A 23331-nucleotide genomic window follows, 5' to 3' on the forward strand; every position below is an offset into this window, starting at 1 on the left:
TCATCAGCCATGTTTCAAGTGATCCCTTGCCTCCAAGCACCTAGGCAATAAGTCTGCTTATGCATCATGACAGTTGCCTGCGAATCTTGCTCACACCTGAATAAAAATCTTTTTAGTCGCACACCAACAGCACATTGATGGTTTGGAAGCTCGTACAGCTGATGAACAATTCTGATTGATCTCAAGATGCCTTCATTGCCGTATGCGTGCAGTTGATGATAAACTGCACTGTGGGAGGCCAGCAAGAGCCCCAAATGTGAGAACCCACTCATTCCAACCGGCGCAATCACAGGCAAAGTTGACATAATTGGCACCCCTGGCAAATGAGCCATGAGGCACCTGTCTTATTCGTGGGCCCCCGACCTTGAGATGCTGCAAATGTCTCTGGCAGAGCCCTGGAAGGATCCAGAGCTGAAGATGTTGAGGCTAGTGATGACTTTAATAACAATTGGTGAAGCATAACCACCAGGTTTTGATGGCAGCACATCTTGTTCCAGCTGGCTGGAAATATCTGCCACCACTTCATACAACACCTTGAACGTCCTGAGACTGGTGTTTAGACATGCCAGGGCAGCTTATCCTCTGTCTGTAGATCCTTCGTGCTGGTAATGGCTTCCAGAAAGCTCTCCCTCTCTGCTGATCCCCTCTCTCCTACAGAGCTACTGGTCTGTGAGCAGCAGGCTGTTGCTGGTGCCACAGTTGGTGTTGCTGTCACTACTGCTGCTGATGGCCATCTTGGTCATCACCTGAGGTCCAATCTAAGGCAGTGTAAGTGCCACCCATGCTGGTCTGATTAATCAGAACTTTAATGTGCAGAACAGACCCTCAAACCTCCAAACTATTGAATAAACCTCCAAAGTATGGAGAGCGACGAACATACGAAATAGGAGCAGAAGTAGACCTCTCAGCACAAGAACTGTGAACCAACCCTTTCCGAAAGGCAGGTAAGAAAGCAGCTGTGAGTACCAAATACCTATTGGCAAATTTCCCCGACATATATTCAGTCTTCTCAAAAGCCCCTGTGACCCAGAAAGCCCAGGAAACCCATGGACTTACAGTTAAAAACCCATGTCAGTCTCACTCTAATTGAGCCATTAACATATCTTAAGTAGCAGACTGTCTCCCCCGATGGGGTTGCTCACACACAACCTAACGCACTGCAGTGAAATGTGAAAGTCAGAGGGTTGGAGCAGGTATCCTGATGCGCTGTGAATTCTGCAGGTTTAAGCCCTCCACTAATAACCAAATTCACAAGCGCATGCATGTTAAAATCCAGTCCAGTATTACCAACTGAGTCAACCTGACAAACAGGAAATAAATATTCAGTGACATATGAATTACAGAAATGAAAACATTGAAGACATAAACTCTGCGAAACACTCTGTAAAATAGTAAAATAGTTATTTCAAATTAATGACAGGGCAACATTAAAATAAAATAATCCTCAAACAAAAGTTCTCTATCACTGTGATTAAGTATACTTCCCTGCAATGAATCACAGAATCACAAAATTCTTACAGCGCAGGAGTCCATTCAGCCCATTATGTCTGCACCAGCTCTCCAAATGAGCAATTCACCTAGTTCCATTCCCCTGCCTTCTTCCCGTAACCCTGCATATTCTTCCTTTCCAGGTAACAGTCTAGTTCCTTTTTGAACGATTCGATTGAACCTGCCTCCACCTGCATTGCAGGCCTTAACCGCTCACTGTGTGAAAAAGTTTTCCCTCATGTCGCTTTTGCTTCTTTTGCGAAAAGACTCAACAGGAACTCTTAATTACAATAAAATACTGCAGAGTTATCATAGATATCTACACTTACCAAGTTCCTTAAGAATGGTATATGCAAGTGCTTGGCTCCCACAAAAATATACCTGTTTGCTCACTACCAGCCTCACAACTAAACCCAATAACTGCCCAGTCGGCACCTGAAACAATTACTCATGCACTATGGTTTTATATACACTGGGCAGAATTTTCCATTCCGGGACCAAGTCCCGTGGTGGGGGCAGGAACGAGGAATCTTTCCATCGCAGTGGCCGGTGGGAATTTGCACCAAATCGCGCAATGCCAACCTCATTAATTATGCTGTTAGGGGTTTCTGACGTTTCACATGGCAGGGAGGGCTGGAAGGCGCATGCCCCGCCATCATATCAGGGCACCATATTTAAAAGGTGTTCAGACATCAAGCTATGCAGCGCTGAAGGAGGAGATGGCCTGAAGATCACAGGGAGCTCCAATCCCAGATTTAGTGACGTCTCCCTGGACATCCTGCTGAATGAAGTTGAGGCCAGGAGGAGTGTCCTCCCAGATGACAGGAGGAGGAGGCTGAGCTGACAGATGAACCCCACATGGGAGAAAGTCTCAATGATGGTCAGTGCCCAGGGCCTCCACCAGAATAATGCTCTGCAATGCAGGAAACACATGAATGACCTCATCCGCTCCGCCAGGGTAAGTGAACCCTCAACTGCTCTCATCAACTTACTGAATGGTAGAGGGGACATGGGCCTCAGTGGCAACGTAACAAGGTGATGCCTCACAGCCCCACTGCAGTCCACCTAGGTGCAGGTGGACAGGCCATTGTGAGTCCCTGATCCTTCCACACAAACAGCTCACATGTTGTCTGGGGGGGGTAGGGGAGAGGCGATAGGGGAAGGGGCTCAGGCATTGAGGGTACCAGCAAGCACCACTAATGACAAGCCTCTGTGAGCCTTAGCCTAGTATCTGCATGTTCACCGCTCTGGAGGGTGCTGCTCCAGAACCCTTGTGGACAACCTGCAGTGCATCAATCACATGGCACACAACCCAGTGAGTTATTTGTAAGACTGGAAGCATGAATGAGACACATGAATCCCAATAGCTCTCAACCCCCTCATCTCACTTTGCATAGGAAAAGCTAAGGCACAATAGGAGAGGGAGAAGGTGGGAAACCGCCAGCCAGACATCAACAGCCTGATGGACTTTGAGGAGCGGGAAGCCCAGCTGGCACGGGAGGAACCTGGGTGAACCTGCTGAGATGCAGAGATGGGCTTGTGGCCTTCAGCCTTAAGGATCTGTGCAGAGAAACCTAAAGGTCACGCATTCCTCCATGTTGGAGGCAGCTCATGCAGTCACTCGTTTCCTCCTTTCTCAATTACAGGTGCAAGCAGGAAGAGGGCAAGGCCAGAGGATAAGCTATTCAGCACGCGCAGCAGCTCACAAAGGACTGAGGACATTGGGGAGGAGGAAGAAAGTGCACCTGTAGAGGCATCACAGCAGTCACCTGTGTCCTCCACCAGCGCAGAGACACACACCTCGGTGGGTACTGGATGTAGTTCAGTGAGGGTCTCAAATTCTGATGGTCACTGCATGGACACATGTCCACAGCAGGGTCAGCCAAGCTCACCGGCACTTGGAGGATGACTACGGAAGAGGCATCTGTGAGGTTCGCACCAGATGACGAGCCTTTGGAATCGGCCTTCCATGGGATGCTGGAGAGGCAGCAAGAGGCGAGGGAACATCAGGCAGAGGTGAGTGAGGCCCTCAACAGAGTGGCATGTGAGGCAGAGGAGTCCGTCCGCCAGCTCTCTGATCAAGTGGTTCTGACCTGTGCACATATGGAGGTCTCTATGGGGATGGTGGTGGAGAACCTGGTCCAGCAGATTCTGCTGAGATGTGCAGAGACCTGCACTCCATCACTGTAGTCATGGGTAGGCTTTTGCAGTGGCTACATGAGAGTGGGATGGGGTACCCCAACCTCCCTCCAGGTGCCCTTAACCCTCAAGGACTCAGGCAGGGATCCTCGGGTACCCAAAAGGGGCAGCAGCCACATTTGGGCACCCCTGGGACTTGCACTTGGGACTCTCCGAGTGTGTCAGGCCCTTCTGAATCCACCTTGCCTGTGACCCCTTCAGCTTCGTCCTCTGTGATCGCAGAGGGAGCTGCTGCCCCATGGCCTATGCCTGTGCACATTCACCCCACCCCGCAACATGTACCGTGGGATACCCCAGGCTGGGTCTATGTACCCTGGAATCAGGCATATGCAGGAAGGCAAAGGTCTTTGCCAGGGTCATTACGAGCCATGTGCAAGAGGTCTCCCACCCACACTGAGCCTTTTCCCTTCACACTCTCATCTGTCCCAAGGCCCTAGCATTGTAAATACTACATGCTGGGGTTCCTCTTCAGTTGTCCAGTTCAGATGACCTGCATATCTACCCACCCCCAATGACCCAACTCCCTGCCATGCAGCATCTCGAAATCTCCACCACAAGGCTGTTAATTGTTGCAAGCAGCCATGGTGCAAGTAATATTCGATGTAGAGTCCAATACCTTTACCCCTCCCTCCCATAGCCATTGAACCCCCAGGTGCAACATTCAACCTCCCCGCCATAACCCTTCAACTCTCGCCCATCACCCTCCGTCCCGTGCAGGTAAATGTTGAAGTCCCCTACCTTCCTGAAGATCCCACTTCCCCCCAACTACTATAGGCATGCCTGCCCTCATTCTACCAACTCCCAGAATCCACCTCACCTTCCGCAACCATCCAACAACCCTCAGTGCCCCTTCACCCACCATCACCGAACCCTCACCCTCCCACACTACCAGCCCCCACTGCCCCCCAGGACTCCCCAATTGACAGTACAGATCCCTTGCTCTGAACCCCTTTCTCTTCTTCCCCCCCAGGTGCACAATGCCCCCATGCCTGTTCACACCTGCACACTGCTCCCCATGCCTGCACTCCAGCACTGCCCATCCCACCCTCCCACTCCATACTAACTCACTTGTTCAACGTCCCCCGCAGCATCTCTTTTTCCCTTACCACCCCGAACCTCCCTTGCCCCCCTCTAGGCCTCCACGCCCACTTTACCTCTTCATTCCTCTCCGTCTACTCTCCCTCTCTGCACAGACCATCACCACCTAACAGTACCTCCTGAAGCTGTCCGCCTGCAGCTTGAAGAGCTCCTGGAAGAAGCTGCTCTGATTACACCCACCTCCTGGAAGCTGCTGTGCCTAGAAGGTCCATGTGGTTGATGCTCCACCTACCCACTGCTGCACATGGTATTCCAGGGTCTGGATGCTGGGGGCCCCTATCTTCCCTTCTGACCTCCGCAAGCTGCCCCAGGCCTTCTTCCAGGCAAGTCCGACATTTGCACACCATGTTGGTCCAGAAGTATTTTGGACTGGTGTGAAACCCCGCTGGCAGCACAGATGATTGGGCGGGGGAAACGATTCTAGTCAGGCCTTCATCTGCATCCTATTAATGGGATGCAAAACGGTTTTATGCCGGCCTCTGGTGGAATGACGACCCGCCACGACGGGCTGGAGCACATGACCCACTGTCATATTATGCAGACAGGAATCCAATTTTTCAGCTTCCACTACATTGCCCCTGCCACACTCCCCCCAAACCCCTCCCTCCCACCCCACCCCCACCGCCTGACAGGGATTTGAGCTGAGCCTCCATGGTTAGCTTGTTCCCATGTCTGGGAACGTCTAAAAGCTTTCTTTCCTCTGCCTGAGCTATAATATTGGGAACTGCTGGCAATATTTGTGCAGATGGGCCATGTGTGTTGGAAACTGTGTTGGCTCCAATATGCTCAACATTTGAAAGCTCGGTGTGACTGATAGTGGTTACTGCAGAAATAATATGCAGGGTTGCAGGTTTGATGGGAACTATTGAGATTCACCACGAGTTCTCAATCTCAACTACAGGGCTGTGGGGAAGCAGTGAGATAAGGCCAAGTATTCTCCAAGTGGCAGGGATATTCCAATTTTACAGCTTCATGCTCCTCCTAGCAGTTGCTGAGCAATATAGGATAAGACATCCACAAAATGGATAGAGCTAAAAAGAACAGTTCCCAATCCTCCCTCCACCAACCCAACATGTTGTAGCAATTGCATCATTTACAGTTAGTTTTCATGGCAGTATTAGTTCAAATTCCTAACTCAAACAAATTTTAGGTAGCATTATATGGGAGTAGTAGTCACTTGTGCTGTAAAGTAAATGAAGGAGCTGCATTGCCACCCTGCTATGCACTGCTTTCTTAGAAAAGGAATTTTGCACTGACTTTAAATGGTGTCCAAAGCTGCAATAATGAAATGGTCAGCATCTATCACTTCTCAATTATTTCAAATGTACGTTACATATCAACTCAAAAGAAGGTAACAGGATGGGGTGATCTTCCATAGCTTACCCAGCCATCTATAACTGTTCCTTCCAACACAGGACTTAAAATGGCAGTTTCAGAATGTCTTAGTGCATTGGATTGGTTAAGGATGGATGTCAAATACAACAAAGCAACTTTTGTGTTCTGTGTAATGAGTATTATATCATTCAAATGTAATGGAAGATGTAATGTAATCATACAAATGTAATGTAATACTATATTTTAATGAAATATATAGATATCATCATGGCTACTTCCTAAAATACTAAAAACTGGGCATTAACTTTTAAATGACTGAAGCCATGTCTGGCTATGACTTTCAAACAAAAGGAGCTTTCTGGTAGTATCGGAGAAGTTGACGCCCCCGTGAGCCGCAGGAACCAAATTCAAAGGGAATTATTCCAAGTCAATCCACATTTCCTAAACCAGACCTGGTCAATGGAGACTACTAGTCTGCTAGGACAAAGGGCCCTGCAACCTATTTTCAACTTCTTAATGGTTGAAACATTAACAATCTCAGAAATCCAGACAAAGGAATATACATCCTTTGTCAAAGCCAAATTGGAAAGGTGGGAGTCATATGACACCCCCCTCCCCCACTAGATGGGAGAACCAGTTACATTAACTTGCTGTACTGCCAATCAGTCTGCCATCTTCCATCTAGCAAGCAGCAGCTCAGAACAAGGGCTCGGTCCGGGTGAATGCCTGGTCCCCACCTACACTATTTCTACTGGGACTTCTGAAATTCTATACCATCGCCTAAAGGCTAATTCATCTCTACATACCAATCCTATCATGGAAGTCATCTCTACTGGAAGAGTGAATTATCCAGCATCAGTCTTCAATCTGCCAACCTCTGTGATAGAATATACCATTGGACTTTGATTCTGGACTCTGGAATCATGGGAAACAATAATTCTTTATTCTGTGATCTTTGCCCTTTAAATCTTTCTTTCTTTATTGCACCTCTCCGGCCCACTTTTATTGTATGAGCGAAAAAGGGGGGTACATTGTGAAACTCCCACCTCTTATGTTTGAGTGTGGGCGAATAAACTACCCCTCTGAGTTGACCCTATCTTGAATTTGCTGTGGGGTTATGAATATAAATTAGATAACACCAAAACTGAGGGGTTGGGAAATACATCACCATTTATAAAGGGGGAAATCAAAATCAAAATACCTTTCTGTTTACAGATGGGTGGTGAGAGGAGGTATCAGGGTTGTTTAAATTAAACCCCTACCTGTCTGCAACACAAGTGTAATATAAAGTTAAATTTTTTCCAAGCCTTAGTATATGAATTTTGAATACTCAAGAGTGATCTCATCAATGCGCTTAGATAAACCATGGTGCCAAGCAATCCATGATGAACATTTGAAATCACTAGGGTGTCTGCTGAAGCACTAACAGTCAATATGTAATTACTTCAAATTTATCAAAAGGTAATCCCCAGTTTATTATTGACAAACAATGCAGTCAATGATTTTCTTTCCCATTTAACCAAAAATCGTATCATGGGTGGAAATTTACAGCACAGAAAGGGGCTGTTCTGCCCGTTTTGTCCACACCAGCCAACAAGTAGCCATCCAGCCTAATCCCATTTTCTGGTTCTTGGTCCATAGCCATGTAGATCATGGCACTTCAAGTCCAGGTACTTTATAAATGTTATGAGGGTTTCTGCTTCTACTACTCTTTGAAGCAATAAGTTCTAGATCCCTACCCTTGTCTGGGTGAAAAATATTCCTGCTGAATCCCCTCTAAACCTCATTCCACTTACCCTGAATCTACGCCCCTTACTTACGAACCTCTCAACTGAGAGGAATAGCGCCATCAAATCCACTCTTTCTAGACCCTTCATAATTTTATACACTTCAATTAGATCCCCCCCTCAGCCTCCTCTGTTCCACAGAAAACAACCCTAACTTATCCAATCTTTCCTCAGAACTAAAATTCTCCAATCCAGGCAACGCCCCCGTAAACCTTCTCTGTACCCTCTCCAGTACAATAACATTTTTCCGATAGTGTGGTGACGAGAAGTGCACACAGTGGGGAGAATCTTCGGCTCAGCGAGCGGGGGTGGGGCCCACTCGCCGAGGCGTAAAATGACTCGGGGTGACGTTGGGCATGGGTCCCAACGTCATTGCGCGTCATTTAAATTTTCAGTTTGGCGGGCGGGCAGCTGACTCGGCTGTGTGCCCATCAAGCTGTCAAAGGCCTATTAAGCACATTTAACTAACAATTAAAATAATTAACAGAGCTGCCCGTCCAACCTTAAGGTTGGCAGGCAGGCGAAGAGCCCAGGCGGCCTTTGCATTTTTCATGGAACCTCATCTATGAACTGGATTTAAATTTTCTCAAAAATTTTTATTGAAATTAATGCACATGTCCCAGCTCATGTGACAGTTTCACATAAGGGGACATGCCATGAAAATATCTTTTAAACACTTTATTGAACTGTTAAAACTTGAAACTAATCTCCCTGAGGCACCTCTGTGCCTCAAGGAGATTTCTGTGCTCTTTCACACACATGTGCGAATGAGCGCATTCCCAACTCAGGAAACCCCACCCGCCCACACAGGGAGTGTACAGCGCTTTTGGGTGCGCATCACGCTGGGCGGGCCTTAAGTGGCCTGCCCATGTAAAATGGCAATGCGGACCCGATCGGGGGCGCCGATTGGGTTCCCGCCGCCCCCGCACAACCACCCCGATGGGGGGAACATTCTACCCAGTATTCTAGCTATGGCCTAACTTGTGTTTTAACAGTTCCGACATACCCTTCCAGCTCTTATATTCTATACCTCTACTAATAAAGGCAGATATTCCGTATGTCTTCTTGATCACCTTATCTCCCTGCTCAACCATTTTCAGGGATCTGTGGACATGCCCTCCAAGGTCCCCCTGTTTCTAAACACGACTCAGTATCATACCATTTCTCATGTATTCCCTTGCTTTGTAACCTTTCCCAAATTCATTACCTCACACTTCTCTAGACTGAACTCCATTTGCCACTGTTCCATCTTCTTGACTAGTCCATTGATACTTTTTTTGCAGTCTACAACTTTCTTTTTCATTATCAAACACATGGCCAATTTTGGTATTGTCTGCAAACTTCTTAATCATACTTCTACAATTCTCCAAATCACTGATATATAACACAAAAAGCAAGTGATCATGAGCCCTGCAGAACCCCATTAGAAACAGCCTTCCAGTCACCCATCCAACATTATCCTTTGCTTCCTGCCTCTGAACCAATTTTGGATCCAACTTGCCATTGACTCCCATTGGCTTTTACTTTCATGACCAGTCTGCAATGTGGAACCTTACCAAAAGCTTTGCTAAAATCCATATAGATGACATCAAATGCACTCCTCATGGGCCCTTCTTGTTACCTCCTCAAAAATTGTCTTCTTCAGTTCCGAAGAAGAGACATATTGGACTCAAAATGTTAAGCAACATTTTCCCCCCGTCTTGGGGGAAGTGCGGGAGCGGGCTCGAGTGGGCGGGCTTCCGATCACTTGGGGGCGCACCATCATTTTACATGGGCGGGCCAATTAAGGCCCATCCAGCATGACGTGCACCAGGAAGCGCTATGCGCTCCCTGTGCAGGCAGTGGGCGATTCCCTCAGCCGGGAGCGTGCTCTTTCACGCATGCACACAAAAGAGTGCACATATCTCTCTGAGGCAAAGTGCTGCCTCAGGGAGATCGGCTCCGATTTGAAACTTTGAATAAAGATTAGAAAAAAATTTCCCTGCCATGTCCCCTCCTGTGACACTCACATGAGTTGGGACATGTCCATAGCTTTTATTGTAAAATATTCTGCATTTTTTAAATCACTCACGAAACCTCATCCTGACCGTGGATGAGGTTTCATGTTTTTTCACAAGCCCGCCTGGGCTTCCGGCCTGCCCGCCAACCTTAAGGTTGGATGGGTAGGTCCATTAATGAGTTCAATTGGTTTTTTAATGGCCTTAATAAGCCTCTGACAGGTCGGCGGGAGTGCATCCAAGTCAGATGCGCGTCTGCCGAACTGACATTCTAAATGATGCGGGGTGACGTCGGGATGCACGCATGGCATCACCCCACGTCATTTTACGCATCAGCGAGCAGGCCCCGCCCCCGTTCACCGACCGGAAGATGCTGGCCGTTAACTCTGTTTCTCTATCCACATGCTGCCAGACCTGCTGAGTTTTTCCAGCACTTTCTGTCTTTATTTCAAAACAATTTATCCCTGACTGCAGCTGAGGATCTCTTTAATGGATTCTCAAAATGGCCACCTTCTGACTTCGACCACCTGTCTGTTGAGTGGGAGTAATAATTGACAGTAATCTGAAATGCAGAGAGGAAAATAATAACATAATTTTCCACAACTAATACACAGAGGAAGCTGTCAGAAAAGGCAGGTGAATGAATACTCACCAGCCTGTCCAGGTTTGTGCCAGCTGCAGTGGTCGGACGCTCCTCAGGGCTGTAGGGCCTGAACCTTATGTTAAAATTTTCTGAAATGGAGCGTGACTTACGCCCAGGTTGCATTGGTTTCGGCTGGCCACATCCTTGAAAAACCTGCAATAATTAAACAAATAGAAATGTTTCAAATTGCTTATCTCAGTTTACCCAATTATTTTTGCTAAAGCAGCGCCTCAAGAAACCTGGTCACTGAGTGAGTTTTATGTGACCTGTTTCATTTTCATTAAGAATTCACCCAAAATAAATGATGTTATGTATGTTTATTGCTGAGACATATGGAGATAGATCTAGTCAAAAGGCCAGTGATCCAGTAAATTTTCAGATAAAATGCTGACCTTGGACTCTGCGTTGAAAGCTCAAATTTGAATTCTCTGAAGTTCTATGAGCAGCATCCTTCAGAACTTTAGATTCCAGAGGTGAGTATCATCATTAGGCGAGCTGGACATATTTACTTACCACAGGATTGACAGTTGACTAACCATCACTGCCAGATCACCAGATACTTGGCTTTACACTTGCAACTAAGCTGTCAGCCACAATTGCTGGAACACAAAACGGTGTAAGACAGTCGTATGAAGAAAAGTTGTAAAGTGTGAGGTAATGCATTTGGGGAGGGCAAACAAAACAAGGGAATACTCAATAAACGAGAAGTTATTGAGAGGGTTGAGGAAGTGAGAGATCTTTGAGTGCATGTCCATAGGTCCTTGAAGGTGGCAGGGCAGGTGGACAAGGTGGTCAAGAAAGCATATGGGGTGCTTTCCTTTATTGGGTTAGGTATTGAATACAAAAGCAGGGATATATTGATGGAACTGTATAAAACGCTGGTTAGGCCACAGCTGGAATTTTGTGTACAATTCTGGTCACCACTTTACAGGAAAGACATAATTGCTTTGGACAGAGTGCAGAGGAGATTGACAAAAATGTTGCCAGGGCTTGAAAATTGCAGCAATGAGGAGAGGCTGGATAGGCTAGGGTTGTTTTCCTTAAAACAGAGGAGGCTAATGGGTGACCTAATTGAGTAGTAAAAAATTATGAGGGGCTTAGATAGGATAGACAGGAAAGACTTGTTTCCCCTACCTGAGGGGTCAATTACCAAGGGACATAGATTTAAGGTGGTTGGCAGAGGATTAGAGGAGACATGAGGAAAAGTATTTTCACCTAATGATGGGGGATGGGCATCAGGAACTCACTGCCTAAGCTGGTGGTTGAGGCTGAAATGCTCAATTCATTTAAAAGGTACCTGGATCTGCATCTGAAGCACTGTAACCTGCAAGGCTACAGACCAGGTGCTGGAAAGTGGGATTAAAATAAGCAGCTAGTTTCTTTTTCTCTTTTTGGCCGGTGCAGACACGATGGGCTGAATGGCCTCTTTCTGCACCGTAATTTTTCTATAGTTCTTTTGGTTGGGACTATACCTATTGGAGTATATTGGAGCACACTGAAGGAGAGTTGATCTTATTGAAACATAAGGTTCTGAGGGGACATGACAGGGCAGATACCAGGAGCATGATTCCTCTTGTGGGGGAGACTAGAATTAGGGGACACAGTTTAAGAATAAGAGGTCTCCCTCTTAAGATGGAGCTGAGGAGAACTTCTTTCTCTCAGAGGGTCGTTAGCCTGTCGAATCTCTTCCCCAGAAAGCAGTGGAGGCTGGGTTACTGAATTTATTCAAGGTTGAGTTAGATAGATCTTTGATAGTCAAAGGAGCCAAGGATTATGGGCGGCAGACAGGAAAGTGGAGTTGAGACCAGAATCAGATTGGCCATGATCGTATCGAATGGCAGAGCAGGCTTGAAGGGCCGAATGGCCTACTCCTGCCCCTAAGTCCTATGTCTACATTTCCCGGATGGTCAGTTGCATGGCGGTTTCATTATTTTGTCCTTTATTTTTTTTAAAAATCCCATCTAAAGTAGATGCAATGTAAAACTGAACTGATTAGGTATCTTGAGCTTCTTTTAATGCATATATTATTCTGCACTCATCTGTTATTGAGGGCAGGCAAAGATGAGCAGCGCTGATTAAGGTAATAGAGATGTATGTTCTGAGGAACAAGTTCTTCTTATTCAGGTTATTTTTCTTCCCCTTTTATTCTTAGACTTTCCAAGTCACACATGACTGCACTGGAGATGTGAGTGGATGGCTTGTCATCAGGTATATACGCAAGGTTATTGTGCTTAAGGAAGCCCATGACAGGAATTTAGTGATGGCTTTCATGCCCGGATTTTCACCGAGTTGGAATAACTCAGGAGCCCTTTAAAAATGGTGTGTCAGGGTGAGGGGTAAGCGCTGGAGGGCCTTTATGTTTTTATTTTAACTGCAACAAAGTCCCACAGCACTGAGTTGGGCCTGCCTCTGTACCCAGCTGCACCAGTGGCTGCCTCCAAACTGCCTGCCTAAGTCCATCCTGCATCCAACCAACCCACCCCTTTGTGGGCACTTTCTCCCAATGGGAGCAGGCCAAGCCAGGAATTTTCCTGACTGCCGGTGCCCGCCTCATGGATGAAAATCCAGGCCTCACTCTGCCTTTTCCCTTCCTCTGGGGGGAAGCATCAAGTTTCCTTCCTGAACCTTCTTGCAACCAATGCAGCCAAAATCAGGAACCAATTCTTAATGAAAAAAAATGTAATGTTTGTATTCAATTTCTGCTGTTAATTAATACCAGTGGATCAGGCTTCTTAGCCATGGGAGGAACACACTTCAATGAATAAACAGTAGCTTAGCGTGTTTGTTCTACCAATGCATCAAATAAAGTGCCACCGTGAGCAGTGTTTCATGACACAAAAGTTACAACATGAATAGTTCAGACAAGTGCTATGCCAGGTAAATGCTATCCCAATTAATCACTGCTTGCTAACTAGAACCTAACCAGAACTCAGATAAATTCATTTGTCAAATCAAGTCACTAAACTTTAAAAGCGTTTTAATGCCTCCATAGGCAGCTTCCACAAACTTCTGTTCCAAGAATTCCTTTTCCAAAGCACTGACAAATCACAGCAAAATTGGTCATTGAGAAAGATTTTGTTGCAGCTGACACTATAATTAATTCAGCTAAAATTCTTTCAATATTTAAATATCCTTAATTTTAGTTTGACAGAGAAGTGAACAGGATTTCAGTAAATACAGGCACATTGATGTGATAATTTAATCCAGTTAATTACCTTGTAATCACAGACATTTCCAGTTATAAACAGGATGAAATGCCTTTCAAGACACTTTCACAACCTTTTAATCAGAGCAAGCAAATCCCCAATAGGAACAGAAGACAGCTTTGATTACAGATGAGAAGTGAGTCGGTGAGGTAGGAAAGAAGGTACAAAGAAAGAAGGTAGTGAAACTGAAGGCAAAGGTAGACCAAAAATTGAAAGTTTAATTTTCAGAACTACTTACAAGCTGCTGATAAACTTTAAATTGCTCATTAAAAATGTAAGAATCTGGCCCAAGTGAGACCTTTTTTCTTATTTGCATGTACCAGCATTCACTCCCTCCATCACCAACGCACATTGGCAAGCAACGTGTACCATTTACAAAATGCACTGCAGGAACTCACCAAGGCAGTACATTCCAAACCCACGGCCACTGCCATCTAGAAGGGCAAGAGCAGCAGATGCATGGCAACATGACCACCTGGAAAATCCCCTCCAAGTCACTGACTTGGAAAAACATTGCCTTCACTGTACTTGGTCAAAATTCTGGAACTCCCTCCCTAACAGTGCTGTGGGGGTACCTACACCACATGGACTGCATGATTCAAGAAGGCAGCTCACCACCACCTTCTCAAGGGCAATTAGGGATGGGCAATAAATGCTGGCCTAGCCAGCGACGCCCACATCCCTTGAATGAATAAGAAAAAACCACGAGCCACACACCCATGTATGCATATAATCAGCACAATTGTATTCTTTCCTCAATCTTTAAATAAATGTTTCCTTTGACCAGTTCTTTACTGTTGTGGAGAAGATAAGTCATTTGGAAATTACTCCAATTACAGTACAGATGCAAAGCAATGGGTTTGAGGCGGATGGAAAATAGCCAGATTGGTGACAGTCATTGGTGGCAGCAATTCTCCTCCAGGATAAAGAAGACAGCTTTACCAGCAGGGTAAAGAAACTGATTTCACAGAACTATCATCAAAAAAGCAGAGAAGGAATCAGGCACTATTTTCACATTTAGTTAGTTATCATGCTACATCTGCTGTTAAGATGTATAATTCAATTTGGAATTTTCCATCAATGGCTGACTACAATTATTTTCATTTTGCTCCTTGATATTTGGAATTTCTTCCTAGTGTTGCTTCACTGACACGTGTGTAAATATTATAATTGTCTTGTCAGGAAAGTCTGAAGGATTTGAGTTGAATTTAATCAAGTGAAACTGAAGGACAGGTTTTATCGTAACTTGTTTGAACTAAACATGTAGAGAACACTGCATGGGCTGAATATTCAAAACATCACCATTTGCTTTTTGAAAAATACTTTTCTATTTTTCCCTTTTGGTTTGTGTCCCTGGTCATGTTTCCTTTCCCAAAGGAAGATAATCGGCCCAGGACATCTGTCAGTATTATATTGTAAATACCTTTGAAGAGGGTTGAAAATTGGGCTTGAGGGGACACTGAATATTAATTTCTCTTCTTTATAATTGGGAATATGTGCATTCTCTCTCTACTTAGCACTCCCTAATGGCCTATAAAGCTGTCATGATGTGAAATTTGGATGTGAACACTTGTTAAGAATGAATGTGCATAAAAGATAGGAGCTGGAGTAAGTCATTTGGCCCTTCGAGTCTATTCCACTATTCAACAAGATCAAGGCTGATCTTTTACCTGAACTCAACTTTCCCTCATTATCCTCAAATCCCCTGGTTCCCTTAGTATCCAAGTCGATCAATCTTTGACCTGAAAGCACTCAATGAATGAGCATCCACAGCTCTCTCTCAGGACACAGAAATCCAAAGATATACAACCCTTTGAGTGAGGAAATTTCTCCTCATTTCAGTCCTAAATAGCTGGCCTGTTATTCTGATAATGTGGCCCCTATTTCTAGAGTCCCCAGCCACAGCAAACATCGTCCCAGCATCTACCCTGTCCAGTCCCTTAAGAATTTTACATATTTAAATGAGATCATGGGCTGAATTTTCAGCCGAGTTTGGGAACCAAACACCTGGCTCATTTGTGGGTCCCAACATCGTGATGCATGAGTGAAGCAACACCATTTTGAAAAGCAAAGGGCCTAAAAGGTATGGGGTTGAGTTTGGCAGTTAAGTGGAGGTACTGGGAGTGGCCTGGAGACGGGAACCAGTTACGAAAGGCTTTCTGCAAAGGCAAAACAGTGTGACGAGGCTTGCCATTCACTGATACGATGGAGCAGCAGAGACCTCAGAGTGCCAGCACTGGCCTCCCTGGGTGGCACCACAAGCTTCAGATGCCTCCCTTGAGGCTTTACCGGATGCAGTGTCCAACAGGAGAGATCTTTTGTTCCTGGCGTCTGGAAGAAGAAATCTGCCTAGAAAAACAAAGAGAGCATGGATGGAGGTGACAATGGAGGTCAGCACCCAGTGGGTGACCAGTGGATGTGGGTGCAGTGCAGTAAGTGATTCAATGGTCTGTTAAGGTCTGGAAAGCTGAATGGCAAGCGACACCTGGGTGACATGTCTCGAACTCAGTCTGCCCAGCTCGTGTTTATGCTGGTTTATACAGAGTGCCCATAGTTCTCCTTAACATGTCAAAGTGGTCAGTTGCATCACTGAGACATCAGCAACCCTAGAATACGGGTACAATTGAACAGGGAGCATGACTGAAGATTGCTACAACACATGTGGACGTCATGCTGGAATAAGTGGGGGGGTGGGGTTGATGCAGAGGGGCTGAGTTTGCTGTGGTGTTTGGGTCTGTGTTGGGGAGACCGTTGACAGTGGAGACCCGATTTTCAATCATTTGGGTGGCAATGAGATTATTCAAATAACTGTGACTTCTGGATGATTTCTCTCTCTGATGGAAGGTGATCATTACAGAGTCACCTGTCATAAAGGCTGTGAGTCGTTCAAGTGAAATGCTGCTGAATTAGCCACGGCCCTTGCAGCCATGCCAGCCGGTCTATCGCTGTGAGCTCTGAACGTCTTCCTCTGTCCTCCTCCAATGCATGGGCTCCGGGCTCCTCTGAAGCAGCACCTGTGTCCTTTTCTTCCTCTTCTTCTTCTTCCCCCCTGAGGAAGATTGATATTCCAGGTTCTCCTCTTCATCCAGTTCCAGATTGCTTTTTACTGTATCGTTATGTTGTGTAGCACACAGTCTCCTATGGCTCTGGCACTCTGTCATTTGCAGCTTGCTGACGCTTGGAAAGTACACCAGGGGCTGAATTTTACAACCTCTCCTGCTGGTGGGGTTTTACGGTCCCCCCAAAGTCAATGGGCTCGCCGCATTTTACAGCCCCAACCCCGCCTCGACGGGGCAGTAAAATTCTGCCTTGGATGTCTTGGATTGCGCCTTCTTTCCCTTGCAGCCCCTCTTTGTGCTCCTCTGGCCTTCTCCTGACCTGGGGGTTGCATCTGCTGAGGTTGCTGCTCACTTCACTGCCCTATGATAGAGTAGCCTGCTCCTAATTCACCTTCCTCACCTGCAGCTCATTGGTTCACCAGGCATTCCTCTACCAATCCTCATGTCCAATTCATTCCAGAGTCTTACTTTTTTTTATTCATGAGTTGTGGATGTCGCTGGCTAGGCCAACAATTTGTTGTCCATCCTGATTGCCCTTGAGAAGGTGGTGGTGAGCTGTCTACTTGAACACTTCAGTCCATGTGGTGTAGGTACACTCAGAGTGCTATTAGGAAGGGAGTTCCAGGATTTTGACTCAGTGACAGTAAAGGAGCGGCGATATATTTCAAAGTCAGGAAGGCGTGTGGCTTGGAGGGGAGTTTCCCATGCATCTGCTTTCCTCATCCTTATAGGGGTTTAGAAGATGCTGTCGAAGAAGCCTCGGTGAGTTGCTGCAGTGCATCTTGTAAATGGTACACACCGTTCTGCATCGGTGCGGGAGGGCGTGAATGTTTTAAGGTCGTGGATAGGGTGTTGATCAAGTGGGCTGCTTTGTTCTGGAAGGTATGGAACTTCTTGAATGTTGTTGGGGCCACACTCACCCAGTCAAGTGGAGAGTATTCCATCATGCTCCTGATTTGTGCCTTGTAGATGGTGGAATCAGGTGAATTACTCATTATAGATGTCCTGGCCTCTGAACTGCTCTTGTAGCCACAACATTTATGTAGCATGTTCAGTTAAGTTTCTGGCCAATGGTAACTCCCAGGATGTTGATAGTGGGGGATTCAGTGATGGTAATGCCATTGAATGTCAAGGGAGATGGTTAGATTCTCTCTTGTTGGAGATGATCATTGCCTGGCACTTGTGCGACATCAATGTTACTTGCCACTTTTCGTCCCAATATCTGAGGAGCTGTGAATAGTGCTGAGCATTGTGCAGTCATCAGCGAACATCCCCACCCCTGACCTTAGGATGAAGAGAAGGTCATTGATGAAGCTTTGAAGATGGTTGGGCCTAGGACACTACCTTGAGGAACTCCTGCAGCGTTGTCCTGGGAGTGAGATGATTGACCTCTAACAAACACAACCATCTTCCTTTGTGCAAGGTATGACTTCAACCAGTGGAGAGTTTTCCCCGATTCTCACTGACTTTATTTTTAGTCGGGTTTCTTGATGCCACACTTGGTTAAATGCTTCCTCGATATCACGGGCAGGCACCCACACCTCACCTCTTGAGCTCAGCTCTTTTGTTCACGTTTGGACCAAGGCTGCAATGAGGTCATGAGCCGAGTGGCCCTGGTAGAACCAAAACTGATCATCAGTGAGCAAATTAGGACTGTCCTCTAAGTGTCAGTGCAAAGACCACTGCTTTTATTGATATATATAAAAAACTTGGATATTGGAATGTAGAATAAAATTTCAAAATTTGCCAAACTTGGAGCTGTGGTTGACGGTGAGAACAATGCCAATTGACTGCAACAGGACATAGATAAGTTAGCAGAATCGCCAGGCATGTAGCAGACGGAATTTAATACAGAGGTGATGCATTTTGGCTGAAGGGATAGGGAGAGGCAATATAGATTTAATGACACAATTCCAACGTGTTTGCAAGGACAGAAGGACCCGGGGGTGCATGTCCATAAATCTTTGAAGGTGGCAGGGCATATTGAGAGAGTGATTAGTAATGCATATGGAATATCGGGGCTTCATAAACAGAGGTATTGAATACAAAGCAGGGAAGTTATGCTAAACCTTTATAAAGCTCAGGTTAGACCTCAACACTTTAGGAAGGATGTGAGGGTCCTACAGATGGTGCAGAGGGGATTTACACAAATGTTTCCAGGAATGAGACATTTTAGCTACAATGACAGGCTGGAGAAGCTGGGTTGTTCTCCATGGAGCAAAGGAGATTGAGGGAAGATTTGATGGAAGTGTACAAGTTAATGACAAGTTTGGATAAAATCAACAAAGAAAAACTGGGGAACATTGGAGAACAGGCCGCAGGGCAAGGTAGGTCAGATCCAAGGTCTCGGGCAGAGGTTGGGATGGGCTCTGATTAGGCAGGGGGTTCTGATCCCTGACCCCTGTGGAGGGATCCAATCTCTGACCCTTTGAAAGAAGAAGCATACAGTTGGAGTGGTCTGATCTTGTGGTGGGGGTTGTGTCTGATCATGGATGGTGGATTCCAATCCGACAGGGTTGCAATCTCTCTCTGGATCTAATCCCAGGGGCTCCGATGGTAATGGGGGAGCTTGGGGGCCCAGGAGGATACACTGTATCTCCTCTTGGCCCACAAGGAGTGCCCCCTGTGGTTGTCCTTGCTGCAACTGCAGCTGCTCATTTTCTTGAGGCCTACGAAAACCAGCTGGCCACAGTTAAACCTGCAAAGCAGGCCAAACACCAGATTTCCAGCCTCATTGACATATTTAAAATAACAATCATCATCCTGGGTGCATGTTGGCTCCCTGCCCCTTGTCTCACCTGAGTAAAAGCTAGAAATTGGTAGATTGGTACCAAATTCCATTTATTTGGCCATTTAAACACCCATGTGCCCCTTGATGCCACACTTGGTCAAATGCTCCCCAAGTCTCTTCAATGTAAACTAGTGTATTGTAGAATAGATTTTGTGAAGAATTACTTGCCAAAAGAAATGCTACAGCTTATTTTTAAGTCGGGAGTTCTACTGAGGCCCTTTTCACAAATGCAAAGATGACAGAAAGGCAACCTTCACGTGATATTAATACATAAAGCAACTTCAGAGCATTTACCTTAGCTGACACTTGCATGCTGTTCTCCTGCATATTCATGATGGCATCAGAAATCTTCACATCAATTGGATCCATGACAGCTTCAATATTGAAAGGCCCTTCCAACCTTTCTGCTACCAAGAGCATAGCATCTGTCAAATAAAAAGGAAGGGTGACATGGAGGGTGACGATTAATATTACTGAAACCTTAGAAAATGCTGGGCACAGAAGTGGACATCAGATGTCTACAGAGCTCAGTGCTGACTGCTAAAGTTTAAGACTGAAATTGGAATGTAGAGTACTGAGCAAAATGGGAACATCTGATTCTGTCTTACAATTACCATGTCAAACTGAGTTTTCTTTCCCTGGGAAAAGCAGGTTAACAGAGTGGAATTTCTTCTTTTTGATCATGTACAGGGAATAATTCTCCCCAATCGGATATTTGTACAAAACCTCTTTACACATAAGCAGCAAAACAAATCCAGTCTCACGTAGCACCTCTTCAATTTTCATCCAAAACCAGGCAGCAGAAGAGGCAAAAATCCTCAGTGTGCGTTTCAGCATATAAATGAGGATTAGGAGTAAACACTTATGCAGCATGTGCCAGGATCATGCTTACAATCAAAGATCTGCATTTGCATATAATCCAATTTTCTCAGTTTTCAATTGTATTATGAAATGCTACATCAAAGGCGGTGCATATTCCTAACCTCCTGTATAACTTATCGGCTAAAAAAAAAACAGCAAGTCAAATGTTACAAATGGAAATATTCCCTCGATAATAAAACGACTAGAATCATGAAGTTTGTATCTTATGAAGTGTGCTGATGTTTGCACACTTACGCCTTGTTATCATCAAGAGAAGCTTTCATTAAAAAAGAGAGTGAGTTAAATGGAAATAAGTATGGGCAGAATTGTCCCAGATTTGCATGAAGTGCAGTAGCAGGCGGGAAAAAGGATGTTTTAGCCGCCGACTGCAGTGCTGGGTTTTCATGCCGTTTCCTCCCATTCCCAATGCATGATGCCTCATTAGTAACGCATTCCCGGGAAACATACCAGATCACTGGTGGGGCAGCGTTGCGGTCTCTGATTCACCCGCCACCACCTCAGGTCTTCAATAATCCGGGCACCATATTTAAAGGGTACCCTTGCGCAGAGCTAGCACTCTCTAAGGGATTGGAAACTGCTGCAAAGTCATGGCTGCCAAAGGGAGGAAACTTGGTGCCCCCAAATTTAGCGACGCCTCCCTCAGGCGCCTACTGGACACAGTGGAGGCCCGCCGTGAAGTCCTGTATCCCCACTCTGGACGAAAACCAGTAAGCAGGGTCATCAATCCAGCAGGGGAGACAGTGGCAGCGGTGTCAGCGCCAACACCCTGCAAAAAAGGAAAGCTACCCAGTGCCGAAAGATGATGAATGATCTCCTCTGTTCTGCCAGGGTAAGTCACTCTTCTCATCGTTCTCAACTCTTACACTCACAAACGCATCACACATCCACAGGGATCTCACTCACTGCCAGGTTAAGGGACATCACCATTCCCTCTCTCACACACACCTTCATGTGCCCTGCGGATCGTGTCCTCATCCCATCCATGGCACCACTCACCACCCACACATGCCAGGCATCCGTCTCATTTGGCTTGGCAGGCGTCCTGCTTACACTGTCTCCATCTATCTTCATGCAGGACAAGCTGGCACACAACAAAAGGGAGAGGTTGCAGACTGGCAGAGGAATGCCTGACATCGAGGTCCTCACAGACTGAAAATAGAGTCATCGAGCTGGTCGGCAATGATCTGGACCATTCTGGTGCTGACAGTGAGGTTGGCAGTGCTCAACCAAGTGAGGATTCAGCAGTACAACATCCAACAGACAGCCATGCTGTGAGTCAGCTCCTCTGTTTCACAGGCCACTGCCATGCAGTAATTATCTCTCCTTGCTTTCACAAGCACATCTCAGAAGCAGCCGAGGGGGTCCATGAGCCAGGTCCTCGACTCAAACCCCAAAGACAACTCTGAAGAAGAATCTGATGACACTGTAATTGAAGACAGCATTCACCCACACCCTCCACCAGAGCAGACACGCAAACCTCGGCGGGACCTAGTACTAGAGTAGTCTCAGGTTCACAATCTGGTGAGCACATTGCACTGTCTGATCCACAGCAGGCGGTGGCAAGGGCTTCTCAGGCTTCCAGCACTCGGAGGACTGCTAGAGGCCAGAAATCTGCTGAGTCCAAGTCAGATGAGGAGCCTCTGGACTCGGTCATACTTCAGTTGCTGGAGTTGCAAAGGCAAGCTCGGCAACATCAGGAAGGGATGTCCGCTGCACTCCTCAAATTGCAAGGCACAATGGTGAGCCTGTCCACCTTCAGTCTGAGGTGATAGCGCCAGCATGCCAATGCACCGAGGTCAACACTGATAGGATGGTGGCCGTCATGGAGTCCTTAGTCCAGAATATCAGTCCTGCACTGCTGCGCAGACTGAACCCCATCGCTGGTGCCATAGTTGGTCTCCAATAGTGTTAACGCGGGAGGGGTGTGGGTCAGCTCGATCTCACTCCAGCTACCCCTTCTCCTCAAGGACTCAGCAAGGGGCCCTCGGCCAGCAGGTGCATACCCTGGGGCCATCCACCCAGGTGGCTCCGAACCACCTGAATCTCCTCTTCCTGCGATCCCAGAAGCTCCAACTCCACAGGCCAAGGAGGGTGCCTCTGCCACACAGCAGGACCTTGAAAGCAGGCTGGGGCCCTCCACTTCTCGGCCCTCCAGAGGATGCCCATCAAGATCATCACAGACAGGGTGTAGCAGTTAGCAGGCTGCCTCCACCTCTGCTGTGGATGTCTGCGGAGCACCAAGACGTAGCGGTAGGGTTAAGAAGTTTAAGAAGATGTAACTCTTTTGCTGCAAACCAAATAAACTAAACTGACAAAGTAAGCAACAAATTAAAAAGGCAGCCACTTAAATGGCTACTGCAAAAAGAAAACCAAAACCTTAAAGGAAACTTACAAACAGTAAATCAGAATGTGATTAAAGGGTTCAATAAAGCAACCCAGTCCCTGTGGTGCCGCCTCAGACACAGAAGGCCTTGACAGGGCCAATGGACACTGCGTGCTCCCCCTCCAGGGGCACCTGGCCGTGAACATAGCCGTGGAAGAGGGGCAGACAGTCGGGTCGGACGAACCCCTTGATTACCCACTGCCTGGACCTGTTATTAGCCACAGGCAGTGGGTGCCCATAGATCAGGAGTGTGGGACTAAAGTGCAACAAAACAGAAGCAAAAGATTTTTCAAGTAACTAAAAGGGGGTGCAGCCTACATATGTGTGGTCCACAGATTCCACAAAGCCCCAAAAAACGCAAGCATCATCGGAGGCCGTGAACTGACACATCCTACGATTGTATGGGACTCCCGCACGGAACACCCTCCACCCCAAGTCCCTGATGGTGAGGGGGAGGGCTCAC

General features: G+C 46.5%; 1 protein-coding gene across 1 annotated transcript in view; it reads right to left on the bottom strand.

Moving 5' to 3' along the window:
- Window positions 1-23331, bottom strand: part of LOC144682985 (glypican-6-like) — a 1097394-nt gene that overhangs the window by 87671 nt on the left and 986392 nt on the right. The window contains exons 5-6 of the mRNA XM_078545918.1: window positions 19898-20028; window positions 10557-10700 (exon numbers count right to left, since the gene is read on the bottom strand). Coding sequence (XP_078402044.1) covers window positions 10557-10700; window positions 19898-20028 — 275 coding nt within the window. The remainder of the gene's footprint in view (window positions 1-10556; window positions 10701-19897; window positions 20029-23331) is intronic.

Source organism: Cetorhinus maximus, chromosome 7, assembly GCF_964194155.1.
Source record: "Cetorhinus maximus chromosome 7, sCetMax3.hap1.1, whole genome shotgun sequence".
Taxonomy (NCBI): Eukaryota; Metazoa; Chordata; class Chondrichthyes; order Lamniformes; family Cetorhinidae; genus Cetorhinus; species Cetorhinus maximus.